Source organism: Osmia bicornis, chromosome 2, assembly GCF_907164935.1.
Source record: "Osmia bicornis bicornis chromosome 2, iOsmBic2.1, whole genome shotgun sequence".
NCBI lineage: Eukaryota > Metazoa > Arthropoda > Insecta > Hymenoptera > Megachilidae > Osmia > Osmia bicornis.
In genome coordinates, this window is record NC_060217.1 from 11690335 (window position 1) to 11708820 (window position 18486).

Consider the following 18486-nt stretch of genomic DNA (forward strand, 5'->3'; position numbering starts at 1 on the left):
AAGTTTGCCCGCTTCCGTTTCCAGTCCACCTTAAGTAATACAGTGATCTTAACGCATACGGATCATAAGAAAGGTACCTAAAGAAAGATATGATACAAAGGAAAGTCTCTCCTACGTGACTTATCTACTAATGTCATTACATAAGTACATCGGTGTCTACAATCACCATAAAAAAAAAAGAACAAGTGTAGTCTCTCTATCACTAATTGTAACAAGAAGTAGAGAGTGCAGAATCGAACATCGTGTTCGTATCGCTGAAAATTAGTGTGAAAGAAAGTGTGTGTCGTACATGGGGAATGAAATTGTACTATGTTAAATGTCACGATTCTTGGGAAAGCACAGGTGTGAATCGATTTCTTCCGGAGACACAAGGCTCTTTTTTTTTTATTACACGTATACAATGAAGATGGGCTTGTCTCGACAAGCAGATGGCTTAACAAATTAATTTTGTGGTGGTTAGAAACAATTATTGCTTGTTATTTACAAAATGAAAAGAATACCTAATGAGAGAGAGCATGAAGTTGAAGTTAGTTCGCAAACTAATGGATAAATGTTCCTTTTTACGTTTAAAAGATTCAAAGGTGCCATCAGAACGGGACGAAGATTTCTGGGCTACCTTTTGGTTGATAAATTTGGTTTAAAAATTCAATTTATACTAAATAAAATCAAATAGCATTTAATTGTAAGGAGAAGGTACAAAAGGAGAACAAACATTGATTCAGGGCTATAACATGGCGCTTAATAATTTAAATTAAAATTATTATACAATTAAAGTGAAATTTTTTAGAATTTTTGACAAATATAAATTACTTAAACATTGCAATTATCCTTCGCGATAAACACATTTGTATCTTTTAAACAAAATTGAAAGGATCAGCATTTCTCGACTCGCTACGTACAACGAGCGAAGAGTACATTCCACGGGAATGATTACGATGATAGGCAAATTTCAAACTATGAACAAAAGCACCATGCAACATTTAGCGCTATTTCGACTGGATACGCTACTCTGCGTCTTCTTATAAGGTGCATGGTAGAATGACAACTGCAGGGAAACCATGATGATGATGATGATAATGATAATGATGCTGATCTATCGATCCATAAGTGTTATCCAATGAAAAGCTCTGATTTGAGCAAAGTATGAGATCTGATAAATAGACACTCTGCAAAATGATAAACTATCAATTTTAAAGAAACTCGAAAGCGACCATTATGACTTGTAGGCCAAAGCAATGATACGAGATGGAGATCGAATACAAGATGATTTGGAATGATTTTAATACAATCACGGGGTGTCCCATTAGGGTCTGATTAGTCACGTAACAACATACGTACCATTTTCCCATAATTAGACAGAAATGAAGATTTGCAGGGCCTAATGAACGGGTAAGATACATTGATAAGACGATCATCGTATTTACATGACTGAGATAGTACACATCGATGAGGGGGTGGTGGATGGTGATAGAATGATGTGCTTCCATGTACCAAACAATGTCTCATGCCATTTTTGCGGTAGGTCTCGTGATACGAGGTTGTTTAGATACAAAAAGGGGGTCGTACGAGGGTAGGGGTGTAATGATGACGAAGTGATGGTCACATGACATTAACTGGTCACATGACTTACCACCCAATTGGTGATTGACAGGATTACCGGGAGGCAGAGGCCTGGCATCCTGCGTGTCCCCAGGCCCTGACGAATAGAGTGGAACAGACGTCCGATCGTAACAGAACTGATTGTTCTGCATGTCAGCTGTGTTGATAGTATTGGCTGTCGTGTGGTATATCATAGAAGAATGTTGTTGGTTGGAGAAGTGTTGTTGGGTATTCGTTACGTTGTGTTGATTGTGAGTCGGTGTTGCCGGGTTGCAACCCGAATGTGGATGACTAGGTGAAAGAAGAGGTTGTTCCTTACTCACTCCGCCGTAGTGCCGGGGCGAACCGACCCCACCTGCAACATCAATCGTGTCTATCTTCTTCTTCCTTACTTCTTTTCATTTTTCTTTACTTTTTTAACAAACGTTTCTTTTCTTTTTTTATTCTATATGCTTCCTTCCATGCTTCGACGCGGTCTCATCGAAATTAACACGCTTTTAACATTTCCTATATGTATGTTTGATTATGCGGTACAATTTTTATGATGCTAGTTCATTTTATGAACGATGTATTGAAAATAACGGAGAATTAGATTGTACGGAAAGTTCATGTTGGTTCAAATTTATTACATCTTTATTGAATAATAAAGAAACGTTTCATTTGAGTGGACTTATTTGTTATTCAAGTACATTCACGATCAAATCAAGCTTCTATGGAGAAAATAGCGATGCCTCTCATTCCCGGGTTTCCCCCTAGGTTTCCCTTGGGAGAATGACGATACAAGGGAGCAGGCCCCATATATACGTATACGTCAATCGCCTCCCATCACTTGTGTATAAACATCTACGTGGGAAAATTTGAATTACCTAATATTTACTTTGTTATTCGTACTTTTCAGTTATGTATTTATAGAACATTTTTGTACTTTGAAAACAACAGGAATTTTCCGGACGATATAATATTTATACTTGATCTATTAAATACTTTAAGTGTATAAGAAGGTACTGAAGTTACAATTTGCACGGTAATACTTTTAAAAAATCAAAAATTCGTAACTTAATGTATTTGTAAGAAAAAAAACTAAATTTTGTAAAATTATCTTGAGTAATCTGCGATAAGAAACACGAACATAAACGGTAGTTGAAACACTAATATGATAAAAAAGTAAGTTTAGACACAAATGTGACTAATAATATCTATATACGCACAACTATCTAATCTAATCGTACTCGTTCCATCTTCGAATATTGAACAGAAATAGAGAAACACATACTTTAATCGATTCCATACTTACCTACTTTAATAAAGTATTTATTTAAATCACACCTTCCGTTCCATGTAGATACGTATAGTATATTTTTAATTTAAAAATATTTTAAATTAACCACACCGATATTATAATAATACGACGACTCGGTCACAGTCTCTGATTTCCCGTACAGTTTACGCGAGAATATGAAATAAATTTCAAGTTAATTACACACGTAATAAGTCGGTCATCTACGAACCTTCCTAAATGCTCAATGCATAATTTTACACGTTACACACACATTAGAAAAAAAAAAAGAAAAAAAAAAAGAATATCACATGTTTACATGGTTGAAGATAATGTAGTTCGCACGCAATTGAACGCGACCCGTTTACACAATCAGCAGTATCGACAACAAAATGGTTCTCTCTAGATATTACATACAAATAACCGTAAAATACGATGGTAATGTGAAATAATTAGTATAATTGTAAAGGGAACCTACCTGGCAACTGAGTCGTAGCTGAAGGCGTAGACGTGGTCCGTTGCAACCGATATTGGGCAGAAGGATTCGGTGCGCCAGGATTAGGACCGGGTGGAAATTGGCTGGCTGTAGGAGAGGTGGGTGGAGGAAAGGTTTCCGCCGGAAACGGAGATTGTCGTGCAGACGCTGGAGTACCCGGCGACGGCATCGATCTCTGTTGTTGCTGCAGCTGCTGCTGCACGGTGGGCTGTTGCTGCGATCTCACCTGGTTAACGTTGAATAATCTCGGGGTATTACCATAGTTGCCCTTTATCATAAAACGTAAAAAAAAAAAGAAGAAGAAGAAATTAAAAATTCTCGTGTCTGAATCGGAAAAGTATAATGTTAAAGGCCGGGGTCTGCGTTAGTCAAAATGTATGTCGTCCGTTGATTACAGAATACACAAACGATAATACAACATTAAATTTTTACTAGTGTAAACGCGGCTTAAGAGGCGCGGGATTAATGGAGCAAAGAGAAACAGAATTGTACAGTTGTTGTGCATGCACCCTCCTCCGATGGAACAGAAATAAAACTTAAAAATAAAAATGAAACTACGCGACAGGCATTTAGGACGCCTCGTCTAATTAAACAACTGGTGAAACGTACTTGCGTCACCCGTGGTGACAACGGCTGTGGATGAGTGAACGATAAGATACCAGCGGGAGAATGCGGTGACAGTCGAGCTGCGGCGGACACTTGTTGACCACTGTTAAAATTATTGTTTACAATGGGGCTAGAAATAAAGAGGCGCCCGTTAGATAACGATAATATTATTTGCTTGAATTATAATAGGATCGCGTGCGACATGCACTTACTGCTGTGGTAACGTTGAAGGATGTGAGTACGAGTGGGCAAGTCGGTGACCGGAAGGCATCTGGACGGATCCCCCATAACCTGGAGATACTTGCGAATCTGGGACACTCGACCGCTGGAAATAGAATTTTTTTTTTTAATGTACTATATCATTTCAATTAACGCATTGAACGTTAGATTGAAAAAGAAGACTTATAATAAGAAACATTGAAGCTTTAAGTATTATAGATACAAATAGTTAATCTTCGAATTTCTACCTTATATTATTAACATAAAAACATCTCTATAATTACCTGTAACGACACGTTTGGTGCAACAGTATTGTTCAGAAGGTTATCAATATTATGAATGCCGGTGGTAATTTGGTCCGTAGCTGTAGCATTGGAAGGAATAAGTAACTGTTGCTGTTGTTGTTGTTGCAGTAGCCTCTGTTTCAATTGTTGTTGCTGTTGTTGTTGTATCAATTTTGTACGTTGTTGTTGTAACTGTAACTGTTGCTGCTGCGTGAATTGAGTGGTCGTTTGTCTGACACCTGGCTGAGTGTTCAACCTCATCCTTGGCTGTTGTTGATACATCGGCGGTGGTTGGTAACTATGGCTCGTCGTTACGGGTGTGGTAACCAACTGAAATGATATTACTCGTAATTATTAATCACATCAAATCAGGTAACAGGTTTTAACAAGTACATGCCATGGTAACAGCTATACAAGTGAGAACTGTCAGAATGGTTTGATGGTGGTAAGGATACTTATTATGATTATTACAAGCATGTTATAAAAAAAAAATAATGCGAAAGGATATCAACTTACCGTGGTGGAGTAAGCTGGAGGTGTGCCAGGAATTGTTATGGTGGAAGACGTTGGATTTACGGCAGTCTCGAATAACATCAACGACTTTTGTATCGCGTTAATCGCCATCTTCTCGTTCAACGCGTTGTTCTGCGGTGCTTCGATCGCATCTAAGAGATTTGCTATCGCAGACGAATCTATTGAATAAAAATTATTGTCCATAATGGTACCACTTTCGCTGTCACGCGGCAAGACACCCGTTCGTGAATATTGTTAGCTTCAGAAAATTTGTTAAAGACAGTAAAAAGGTATACAATTATTAGGCTGTGGCAGCGAAAGATGTAATATGTATGTATACAATATATGAAACTTAGGAAATGTTTTTAAAAATCGCTAGTTTTTATTATTTAGATACTCGTGAATTCAAGCAATATTGATCGGTAAAACAACGAAAATCCATCCAGAAAATACGATTTCAAATTTTTTAATTTACCATACGTCAACGTTTATCATGATAAAAGGTAATTCTATATGTTAATTTATTTTTCATTTATTTATTTTTAATTTAAAAATAAATGTTCAAACGCCAATTGTTTTAATGGTTAATCCTTATCTGCCACACTGAGATTTAACAAACCCTACTCTTATTTCATTAGTTTATTTTCCACTGAAGAAATCCTAATTTTTTTTCTAAATTTCAATAGTATGCATTGCACTCCAAAAATTGCTTTAGAATTTCTGAAATTCTAGTATGGTTAGCTGGAAATCATTCATTGTTTAATTCTATACCTGTGATAGCTTCGTCTGGTACGAATTCGATCACTTGATCCAAAATATCGGAAAGATCAGGATCTGATGACTGATTGTCCCAACCGGTTGGATCTGCATTTGTATGACGATACTCCCCGCTGCCCGTAAATTCCGAATCCATCTGACCCATTTGGGGTCTTTGTTGCTATATAAACATAGAGAATTTGCAAATACACATCTCGATGATATTACATTATATTGTACATATTAATGGAAAACTTAAAATCTCTATTTTATAATACTAATACAATTAGTAATATTTCATGTAATTGCTCTAACTACTAACAATGTTTCCGATGTACCATGCGTCACTTCCAGAATATTTTGCTCAAGGACATCTTTAGTGGGACTGGGATTTAGGTAAACTCTAGGTAAATTAGTTTTTTGATAAAACTGGTGTTTTAAATTGGGTATAATAGATTACACACAACTATTTATAATGTAATAAAACAATATTTACCTGACTTAGCATATGAGTGAGGTAGGTATTGGTTGTTTGACGAGGTAGTTGTCTCGACTGGCTTTGGAGAGGAGTACGCGCGGAAGTTGCAGTTGTCGTTATCGTATTACCACCAACCGACTGCATGCTACCACCCGTCCAGGGTTGCTGCTGTTGCTGTTGCTGCTGTTGTTGTTGCTGCTGCTGCTGCTGCTGCTGTTGCTGTTGCTGCTGTTGCGACTGTGATTGTGACTGCTGTGACTGCTGTTGTGGCTTCAATCCTATGCGCAACAGCTTATCCTGTACAACAAACACAAACATTATTTGAATTAATTTTCACCACAAAACAAATCATAATAGGCATACGTATGTATGTCCATTTTCACTGTGACAGTGTTAATGCAAATAAGGAACAATTAATCATTCTAATTACCTGTGGCGTTGCCGATATCACAGATGCAGGTATTGGTGGGATAGTGGTTGGTTGAGGAGGTTGTTTAGCTAGCAACGAAGCCAACATCTTGTTCTTCTCCCAGAGTTTACTGGTCGTGTTGGTGGACGTACCCGATGAGGATACCTGGTGCGAACCGTCCATAGGACGTTTCACAGCTATGTTTAAATCGCCATCCTCGCCGGGTCTCTTCTGACCGACCTGGGTCGAACCACCGAGACCAACATTGTCACCCGATTGAGACGGGGATGGCGTGGTGTTTCGAAAGCCAAGACTTCGCAAAAGAGGATCTTCTTCCCGATTCTGTGACTTGCACTGTTCAACGAGGAATATATTACATTGTGATTTTTTTGTAAATTGACGCAATCAGAAAGAAAAACTTGATGACTCTGTAGAAGGACGTTAACACTTTGACGACTGGTGTCAAATATTTCTAATATCGGTGTTTAACCTTTTATGACAGTATTCTGTGTTTCTATTCAATGAACCATATAGTAATTATAATTTGAAAAATAATTTACCGAGTAATCAGTCGTCAACGTTTTAAATGAAAACATTTCATTGAACAAGATCAAAAGATTATCTAGGTTGTTTCCATGAACATAAAAACTAATCTTGTCCATAAATCTATAAAACTGTGCTAAAACAAGCTAATTTTATAGCCACTTACCTGTTGCTCTTGTACTTTCCTCTCGTCGTCTTGGTCTTTCAGGAGCTGTTGCAAAAGTTCGTTCCGTTTCTTGAAACCGGCGCGAGCCTCTTCATCCTCGTCATCGTTTTTCTCATTTAATAACTTGAAAGAAATTGGTCGCATTATAGCATTGAGGAATAACGCGTTACTAATCATAACTATTTAAAAAATAAAAAAAAAAAAGGAGAAAAAGAAAACGTTTCTCGCAATCAAGCAATAATTATTTTTCTACTAGGGCCTGTTCTTTTATAGGCTTCATAACTATAAAACAGCACATCTCAATAACACTAAATTGTTAGTATGGAAAAATAAGTATTGGTTGATTGTGTTTGACTCGAAGCGGAGTGAATTAAGAAAGAAAAAAAGTTCGCGTAAAGGATTAGACTATCACGGTCGGTACTGTTTAAAGTTCTTGGATTTAAGCTGTGTTCGGTGGGATAAACATCCCAAAGTTTCACCAGTTAACTTCTTCAGGAATTTGAGAGATTTAAAAGTTTGAATCTTCCAACAGCTGATATAACGAGAATGAAAGTTTTATACACATTTCCATTTTTTAAAAATTCTAAACTATTTCTTTAAATATTATTTATAAATCATCCGATATGTATTGTACCATTAGACAGTTAAACAGTAGTAACAGTGAAAATCCAAAGAATGGAAACCTTAAGAATGTTATTCGGATTGGATGAACGGAGACACCAGTGGTCCTTTAAATCGAGTTCGATCCATAGATCAGCTGGTTTACCTGTAGCAGCATATTATTTCCAAGCGAAGATTTCGAATGGTCCATGCTCGGTTTCGGCATGTTACTAGGACTGGTTCGCACTTTATTATTATGCTCCGGATGAAAATCGTCCTCGTCTTGTTGATTCAACAAGGTCTTTAATATCCTATGCTTATTTTGGTTCTCGGAATCGTTATTCGTATTGTCCTGACTGTCCTCACTAGCACTAGCGCCCTTGGTCAATAAGTTTCTCAATCTACCGGACTCGGTGGACACAACACTGTTCTGAGTTTCGACAACGGTCGCGGTCACCCCGACGACGGTGGTCTGTTGTTGACCGGCGGTGGTAGCGGTCCCGGCCACGTTGCTCGAGTTGTTTCTCGCGTTCCCGCTTGTGTCCATGGGGGATTGGTTGTTCCCGGTCGAACATCCGGTCTTCCCATCATCCTGACGTTTCGGGGTAAGCGCAGCTGACCCGTTGGCACTAACACTACTAGCACCGCTGTTGGTCAAGGATGACGTCTGTGATTCCTGAAGCGGACTGAAGGGGAACGAATTACTGAAGGTGTGAGCTGCGTTGCCTGAGGTCGGGCTGAACGCGCGCATGGGACTGCAGTGAGGCGCCACCGCTGAATTAGAGGAGAACGTTCCCTGGGGACTCGGAGATGTCGGGGCTGGCTGGGAAGGTGGTCGTGAATTTGGTGGCCCGCTAGCTCTCGATTCGGGCCTATCTGCCCACCCGCTGCTACTATCCAAGTCCCATGTGGAACTGGGGAACAGCTCGAATTCCAAGTCCATGTTCCCCGAAAAGTGGTTGAACGGATTACTTGTACTTAGCGACGGCAGGGGGTTGTTGCAAGACTCGCCCGCGCTAAACACTATCGAGTTCGACGATGTCGCAACACCGCCGCCATGCGACGACGCTGACGACGACGACGACGTACCAGCCAACCCCCGACCACTGATACCACTCACTTGACCGTTCAGATGCGCCACGGACATCAGCGGGCCACCCACGTTATTGTTATTGTTACCATTATTATTATTACTATTATTCGCACAACGGTTACTAGAGTGTCCAGAGCACACTTTGTTGTTGGAAAGCTGACCACCCTCGATAGGCGTTAAGTCATTGTCCCTATCAATGGACAAGAAACAAAACAAACACATGTATTTGCCAGTTACCATTTAAAAAAACACTTTTTGTTTTTTTTTTTTTGCATTTTTTCTTCTTCTTTTTTTTTAGTCTAACACTAAGCATTACTCTATTATCACAAGGTTCTTATTTCAGCGATTTACGGTGAACAGTGCTCGGTAACAGGGGTTAAGTATTATTCTTTGCCGAATTATTTGTTCTTTAAAAATTCGAATGGAGAAATGTATGCTCCGCGTTTGCAACGAGAAGATTGACGATGAAACGCTTAAGCCAGATGATACAATGTCGTTGGAACACCGAGAAAAAGAGGTCTTTGGAAAAGTATATAGAAATATAACGTTCCTCGTATCTCGCGCACTGTTTACCGAGAGAGAAACCTTGAGCATCAATCGAGCCACCTTGATACCCTGTTGTAAGTGGCACACAAGCGTAAGTAAGACTTACTTCACTGCACAGTGACCACTGTAAATCTTACTTTCGCTAAGTACTTGCACCTCGAACGTTCTATATGACTCGATATCGCAAATACCTCGAGGTGAGCGCAGAAATTACTTTGAACGGGAACGCGATCGTATCCGACCAACAAATTCGTATCTTTTATATTTTAATTTACTTTCTCACAGTGTTCGATTTCAATGAAAAATAATTAGTCACGATCAATCACGATCGTCTTGCGATCACCTCTTCTTTCGTATACATTTCTACAAACGTCACGAAATTTGTAAATCGAGATTGAAAATGGCAAAAATCACGGAAGAATTTATTGTAATTATTTTATCAATCTATCGCAACCTTTGCCATTCCAGTGTTCACGACAATGCGATGAAAAGTGTGATCGTGTGTAGACAAACACCGAAAATGTATGTGTGCGGTGAGGTACGATTAAAAACCAGCGTGTGGTATATAGTAATTATTAACAGACGAAGCGTTAAGAAGCGTAAACGAGATGGTAATCACACGACGACGGTGATAAAACATAGTGAGGGAAAATCGTTTCAATTTCAAGAGTGGCCAGATCTCCAACACCGAAAGAAGAAAACCCGTGTGTGTCGCGGAACATGCAAGATTTTGTAAAAACCTAAAAAAAAAAAACAGGAAGAAAAATACCACAAAAAGATTGTACAACAATAAAATTCGACGTGGATTAAATCGGAATTTCGAATATCCTTTCCTACAATTTTTTCAAATTAATTCGCGTTAAGATTTTTTTACTTTTTCTGTTTTATATTTCTTTTCCTTCGATCTTGATTGTTTTTTGTTTTTTTAATTTTTTGGTGTAAGTATTTGAGTTAGCTCGATAATGTTACTGAAGCAACGGATATAAGATAAACACGGAGAAATTAGGTGAACAGAATACATTAGCAGAAACCTAATGCAGCGGGAAATTCATAAGGTGGAAACATGTCGTGTAGATATAGTCACCCTTGCCTATGTATTTCAAATAGGAAAGTAATTAAGCGAAGGAACAGTAAATTAACTTAATTACCTAGTGGAACGTCGATTATCGAGTGCTGGAAAATACACTGATCTTGATAACTTCAAATCGTTAATAAGTTGTATCACTAATTCAGTATTACTTGGATTAACTGAAGTTCCACTAGGTTCTATTTAATATTAACCATTTACATAATTATCTTTAACTAACATCAATACATTGAGTACCACAGCATTTCAATTAATATAAAAATACAAGAATTATTTATTCCTTGATTTAATTTAAGTTATCCTTTATTTTATGTCACTTTGGTAATCAATGTTTGGAATACACTCAACCTCAGATTAACTATTCCTTCTTTTGAAAAAAAAAAAAAAACTTACTGATATATCAGAGAATATAAATATTCAGGGTTAAAGAATTACGTATTAATCCGTTGTTGAATGAATCTTGAAGGTACACGTTCATATTTAACGAGTAAACAATAGAAATAGAAAAGGACGAAGAATGGTTCAACTTACCCGATGATGGAATTGGTGGCCATAATGAAGTCGGTATCGTGTGTATTCATCACATTTGCTTTGAAAAGTTTTGACTTTGTTTGAATGTTAAGGAACTTATCAGGACTAACGCGTAGCCGGTACACACCGCTGGTACTCTCACCGACTTGAAGCGTATCGTTCAAATGTGCAGTTAGCTTACTGAGATCATGAGGGTGGCACACATCCTTTATTGTAGTGCCAATCAGGTCCTGTAACAAAGATTAGAAAATATCATTCTTAATACCAACTCTCAGATACCATAGATGTTATTAATTGATGGGTTGAAAGTCGTAATGGTACAAGTGAAATTTAAAAAAATTTGCTATTATTAACCCTTGAAGAGCAAAGCTTAGGTCAATTGTGACTCAAATTTACAAAAAAAAAAATACAAAAACCCAATGATAATATGAAATATATTTAAAATTAAATTGAAAGTGTGACTCTCTCCGTGATCCGTCGCCCGAGGGTTAATCTTAGAAAGATCAAACTTCATATGTAACAATTATAACGCTTTTTTATGAAAATAATATAGTTTCAGTAATTTTAAGGACTTCCTCTCTTCTTGGTTTTAGGGGCTCCAAATACACCCTTTCCACAAGCAAATAATATTATATTCTGACTTTTGTCACCATCATTAATAGATAGATGAGGAATCTTACGTACCCTTACCTTGCTTAGGTACTTGGAGTAAGGGGGCGACAGCCAGCTGACATCAACCGCGATAATCTTGCCCGCGGTGTCCAGCTTGACAGTGAACTGCTCGATGGGGGTACCAATCGGTTTCTCGTTCGGTGGTATCCTGCGAGCCACGCACATTACGCAAGGACCGATGTCCGAGGATTCGGATGATACGTCACCGCTCTCCAGACGATCGCTATTACTTGGCAAAAGAGCTGAACAGATCTGCATAGACTCGTATTTCGATACTCGTTGCTGCTTCTCTTCCATAGTCTCTTCTTTATCATCAGGAGGCTTCACCAAGAAGCGGCAATTGAAGGTACGATTCCTCGTTTGGGGCTGCGGCTCGCTCGTCCAGCCTGAATCAAACAATTTTATTACTTTCTACCGTGTTTATCTAGGATAACAGAAATTACTGTATGAAAACATGGACTTGGAAGAAACGGGAGAGACGAGGGAGACACGGGAGAGATTCGGGAGAGAATTATACTTCATCGAAAATTTATAATCAAAATCTAGCCTATTTTTTAATGAATAGACTTTATGAAACTGATCACAAGAAATATATTTGTATTACTAGTTCGTAAGTACTTATGTATGTACTTCGTGTTTCAAGATGTGCCATATGTGACTTGTCTACTAATCTAAATTGTACCACTTGATGTATTTTATTTTGTAACTTACTATTGGAAATTTATAATCCTGAAAAATACATGAAACATATCTTTCTAATTTTTTTTTTTTTTATTATGGATGAAAGTATTAGAGAGTGACTACAATTTTTCCTTCAAACCAGATAATTATTTCTACGCATACTTGAATTAAGTATGATCGCAGTTGTATAATAAATTGTCATTAATACCGAATGAAATTTTGCGTGCCCTGACAGAGATCGGAAAGTCAAGCCTGTCGAAGCCACAACGACACCGATGGCATCGGATTTCTGCTGCGTTCGAGAATTTTAAAACTGTCCCCTTCCATCGCATAAGATAAATCTTTCCGTTTCGCAACCGTCGAACTTCATAACAAAAGCCGAAGAGATAAACTGAAAAGTACACGTGCGCGATCCACCCGGTAAATAGATGCTAAAGTTACATTATCATAACTAGCCTGACGCATACGAAACGCACTCGTAAATGATCGTATTATCGTGTGCTCGTGGAAAGATGATTCCATCGTAATGTTCGTACGGCGGACCATGGAGAGAGCCCCAATTTTAATGTAATTATGTATTTCATATTATTTTCATTTTCTAAATTTTACATTGTTCCTTGAAAAATTATTCTTACAATATATGAAACTCTTTCCTTTAAAAATGATACATTCAACTTTAGGTGAATATTCTTATACATATATGTTTTGTAAGTTTGGATCTCGTTGTTCAAGGATTAATCTAAATGCATCGTTCGATCTTTCGTTCCTTTTAAGAAGAACAAATTTGTAAGAACATGGAGGAGGAAGGAGATTGATATCCGAAATGATAGTAAGAGGAGAATAATCGTTGGTTTTGAGATATACAAACCTAATGACACAGGGCACAAGCTAGGCATGAAGGTGTTGTGGTCTCCATGATGAATAATATTATAAATATCCTTGCCGAGCACATCGTCCTTCGTATAATTTATATATTGTGTTACGTTATCCGTTACGTACTCCACTCGTCCCTCCGTATTTACAACAAACAGAAAGCCATCTAACGCCTAGATAAAAGTTCAGGGGTGTTAACACAATTGGAAAGATTCGTTGTCTCGTTGATAGAATTACGTTGAAATATTTTCTAAATGATTCAGCAGAAATTTTCAAGCTTGATGAATCAACAGATTCACGTGAATTATGATACACAACTTAAGTAATAAAAAAATTAATACAATGAACAGAAAGGTATTTTCTGTTGTTGTCGTATTAAACCTTTATTCTACTAGGAAATACTACGTGGATCTGTATCCGTTCACGGTTCAACATTAAACCTCAATTTAACCTCAATTAATTTTAATAAAGTACTCAATCAGCTAGACCTTCGTAATGGGCAGAGCCGGTAAAAAGAAAAAAAGAAAGAAAATTGAAAAAGGAAAGAAAACGTTCTGGATGTTGCAGGTGCACATCGACGAACGAAAGTAACAAGAACAGAATATACTGATGGACTTTGATTTAAGTTGATTCATACCTCGAGTAAAATAGGACCAACTTGATCGTTGGACAGTATGTTAGGATTCGATGAAGACACTTCCCCCTGTTGAACGGCATGACTATTCGAGCCTTCCTGTTGCCTAATGTGCCGAATCTGTACAAAGAAAAAAGTATTTCACGATTAATAACACATTCACATTCACAGTCAATTGATCAAATTAAGAAATTTATAAATAAATAAATGATGTCGTGAAATTAATTACCTATAATATTCTATATTCGCTATTTTATTAATATTTTTATACTTAAATTTATAGAAATTTGATTACTTCACTACTGAAGATTCAAAAACAAATGGAGACATTTATGGTTTTTTCCCCACTACCATTGTTTCCCACTAAATGGCAGGGAATTGACGTAACAAAATTAATTATACCTCTGTTTGCAATATTATCTGCTATATTTAAATTTATAGAAAAAGTATTATTTTACTGTTTAAGTTAATTATTTAAGAAATAGGGTCATTTGCAATTTCTTACAAGTACATTGTTTCAGTTATCATTTAAAAAAGATAAATTTATGAATAAACAATATTGTAAAATTCATTATTATACTTTTTATTTGCTGTGTTATCGATACTATTGTAGTTAAGTTTATAGGAATATGATTGATTATACTTAAAGCTAAATGAAATATATTTTTGTAATAAATTCCTTAATAAACTGAATGAATCTACTGTTGAGCAAATTATTCAAACATACGCTTTCTTGTGATTTCATTTGAATACATTCTAGTGCCACAAGAAAAAGGTAAAATGAAATAACAAGTTGAAGGAATTTATAATTCATTCTAATAAGGCACAGTTAGCAAACTCTTCGTTGCGTCGTTACAGTTTCACGTGCCAAGATAACGCAACGACGCAACGCTGATTTCGCGTTACGTAGTTTGCATTTCTATGCAGTTCAGATCAAAACTGCACTCTTAACACCTATTGCAATATAAAAAATGAACAGAAAAAAAAGCTGACATAAATGAGAAGTTCATTTCCTTTTACACTTTAACCCAGATCTGATCCCGCTTTTAGAAATTATACCAGTCATATCATTTCTTAAATCACTCTTTTGCAAGTCATTAGAAAATTCTACTTTATTAACACCTCTGTTTATTGTAAAATTATTGCGTTTTCACAATCAGATTATTTTACATTTAAGTATAGAAAGAGAAGAATAGAACTAATAGTCTAGTCCATCAATTAGATAATATTAGAAATATGTTACTTTTTACATTTAGTGAATTTTTAAACAATTGTATTTATTTTTACTTATGTTTTTAAATAAATAAAATAAATAAAAAAATTAAAAGAGTGAAAAATCCATGAAATGTACAGCTATCAGTCTCAACATAATACTAATGTAACTTAAAATTATTTTTAATTAAATGATGTCTCAGGTATATCGAATTCATAGTGCCAACTATCAACTGCTCCCTTCAGTATTCAACGTGTTAAGTATTTTCGCAATAAGTAACTTCTTTGTTTCCTGTATCGAATTAACAAATAATAACGTGAAACAGCATTATTTCATTTGTTCACTGCAACTCGTCTTGCATATTGCATTTCATATCGCATACCATGGCACATACGCATTGCATTTAATGTAATGAATAATTTACAAGACTGCATTTTTTCATTCGTCGTATTAATATTAAAAATTACTCCTTATTTATAGCCGCGCGACGATCGCACGCGTAATATTGCGCAACAGTTAAGATAACGAAGCAACTCCATTTCCAAAACAGTAAAATTTGCTTCCTGCTAATCACTATTCAAATGAAATTCGATGCACGTACCTTACAATGAAAGTATTTCAGAGACATTATTGCAACATCGGTATCATATTACATGAGAAATTGCAAAATTGCCAAAACAAAAGAATATACAGCAAGGATTTCAATGTGAATCATTTAATTATTGTAACTGTAGAGAAAGTAAGGAAATTTTTTGCGAAGTTTCATTAAAAATTTTTAATTAGAAACAAAAGAAACAACAATGTTTAATATAAATGGAAAAATATTCGATTCTAATTTTGAGAAAGGCAGAAGGAAATGATAATGTAACAGTATTTCTTTTTTCTTTCAACGTGAACCGCATTATTGAGAGATCCAAAAATAAAAAGAAAATGAGAAAGAGAAAAAAGAAATGACAATAAACAAGCTGAATGATATTTCGATGGAAAATTTTTTTCAAACCGTTACATGAATTTCCGTGCGATCCATATGAAATTCTTAATTCTGTCACGACTATCGGCACCGAGCTGGCAAATATTTGAACTGATAATCCACATTCCTCCGACTTGTGCGATAATTGAATACAACAAACTGCTGTATCTGTACTATCTATCACAACTTTCAAACAATTACTCATCTGCCTCTTCGTCATAATAATGCAGCATGAGCACCGATTACGGGAAAACTTTCAGGCTACCATAAAAACACGTAAGCGATTTGAGTTTTCTTTCCTTTCGATTTCATATCTTTCTTGCCTTTCATCGGAAATATTCATTATTATTAATTTTGAAACAACCGATATTAATTTTACGACTAAACTTGAAATAAACTTGTAGCTTTAAAACAGTAAAAGATAAAACAAAATGTCTTTAGGAAAAATTAAATGGCGTTGAATGGAACACCATGTGGCGCACGTGTCAGTACCGGAAGTGAAAGTGTTTCAAAGTTATCTTCATTTTTCTAAATAGAATGATGTATTTTGTTATACATCAATCGAAGCGTTTTATTATTCCCAGCAAAAAAAGTATCAAAGTACTTCGGTCGAAAATGCAATAATAAAGAGATATATTTAGGGAGAGACAGAGAGAGCCCAGTGGTCTTTCCCTGAGATATCTTTTGAACTAATCAATTTTCGACTCCAGTACTGTAAAGAATAAAAAAAATGCTTTGATTGACGTTAACAGAAGCGTATAGTTTCAAAAAATTTGTTTAATGAAATTCTATATTATTTTTTTCTTTAGAAAAGTTTAGCGTGCCAGCAATGTACACTTCAGTGCATGATCTCTTGCCTTTATACCTAAAGAACATGAATAAATAAAGCGAGTGGTGGGATTGTCCTTCCCCTAAAGCTTCTTTTAACCAAACAAAATAAGCCTAAGTTGCACGCGACCGTACTTATGGACGGCAGTGTAACTGCCATTCACAGTGGCAAGGTTAGTTGCTAAAGTGGAACGCAAACACACACGGGAGAAAGTAAATCTCTGCATTACCGACCGAGATTTAGCCACGAACGCGGAGGGAAAGCTCGTCCTTGAGCTCATATTTCCTAGCACCGATAGATCGCGCTCGTAATCGAAATGAATTTTAAGCGCACGGGCACACAACATGCCGTGGCCTCGAAAAGTCGGTGACTCGGTGGCTGAGTCCGACAAACGGTTTGCGACGTTGCCGCTAGCCTTCACTTTAAACCGTATATATTTCTCTCATGTCCCATCACACGTCGCACGCGATAAATTCTTCCTCGGTCGCTTTCGGAATCATCGATGTTTCTCTCTAATCGAGAGTGTTCGTTATCGATATAGAAGAACAGGTTAAAGAAACAAAGAAAATATCATGAACTGCATTAAAAAATCATGAAAATCAAGACGTACAAGTTCATGTTCTATTGTAAATGCATCGATAGATGCGTGTTTATAATTGCATTCCGATAGGTCATTGAATAATCGTGAATAAGATGGATGCAGATGTAAGGAAAGAAAGGTTTTTCCTTGCAAATTAGCAATTGATTCCACCTCGGTCACGTCGGTTCGGCAAGGGATGCGCGTGGCTCTGCTGCGCAGATGACGTCACACGAACTCTTGCTCCGGTAGCTCGGGTTATAACGCCGTTTGGAAGGTTTCCTATTGGCCTCGGTGACGTCATCCAAGGTCACGTGACAAACTCTCAAGAAGTACTTTTTTAACGATTCTTTGTGAATCTATGGAATTAGTTTGCGAATGTATTACGACCTAAGTTCATGAATTTACTTCATACAACATAACCTCAACACGCCGGTTGAGGGGAAAGGAGGAACAAAATATCGCGCGACCCTGGCGCGAAAAACCGACATGTGCTCCTCGTTCGTGAATCACAGAACTAACGTGCAGAGAACAAACAGGAAGTTTGAGTCTCTTCTACGTCCTGTCCTTCTTTTTCTATAGTTTCACAAATGAAATGTGGAATTGTTTGCAATTACATGCTGTCTTGGACTAATTATAACATTTTCGGTATTTTATACGTGTCTATCTACCTGGTTTAACTTCTGTAAGCGCCTTATTGCTATAAGCCGGTTATTTTTAAATGTTTCTTTTTGTGATAGCTACACTCAGGAAGAAAGTGAAGAAAAAGAAAATGAAACTTGTGCCTTAAGCACGGAATAATTAAAAATATGTCGAAGAGAGATAATTTCTACGT

General features: G+C 36.8%; 1 protein-coding gene across 10 annotated transcripts in view; it reads right to left on the minus strand.

The window, feature by feature from the left end:
• The window catches only part of LOC114871438 (nuclear receptor coactivator 2), a 131331-nt gene that overhangs the window by 13534 nt on the left and 99311 nt on the right, over window positions 1-18486 (minus strand). For 5 of the 10 annotated variants that reach the window (XM_029177332.2, XM_029177336.2, XM_029177329.2 and 2 more), the window contains 15 exons: window positions 14066-14182; window positions 13424-13601; window positions 11887-12260; window positions 11203-11432; window positions 8112-9228; window positions 7346-7468; window positions 6658-6990; window positions 6246-6524; window positions 5765-5930; window positions 4997-5172; window positions 4481-4810; window positions 4190-4302; window positions 3981-4107; window positions 3354-3639; window positions 1631-1954 (listed from right to left, as the gene is read on the minus strand). In XM_029177332.2, coding sequence (XP_029033165.2) covers window positions 1631-1954; window positions 3354-3639; window positions 3981-4107; window positions 4190-4302; window positions 4481-4810; window positions 4997-5172; window positions 5765-5930; window positions 6246-6524; window positions 6658-6990; window positions 7346-7468; window positions 8112-9228; window positions 11203-11432; window positions 11887-12260; window positions 13424-13601; window positions 14066-14182 — 4273 coding nt within the window. The remainder of the gene's footprint in view (window positions 1-1630; window positions 1955-3353; window positions 3640-3980; window positions 4108-4189; window positions 4303-4480; window positions 4811-4996; window positions 5173-5764; window positions 5931-6245; window positions 6525-6657; window positions 6991-7345; window positions 7469-8111; window positions 9229-11202; window positions 11433-11886; window positions 12261-13423; window positions 13602-14065; window positions 14183-18486) is intronic. The other 5 variants (XM_029177330.2, XM_029177338.2, XM_029177334.2 and 2 more) reach the window with 5 other exon arrangements.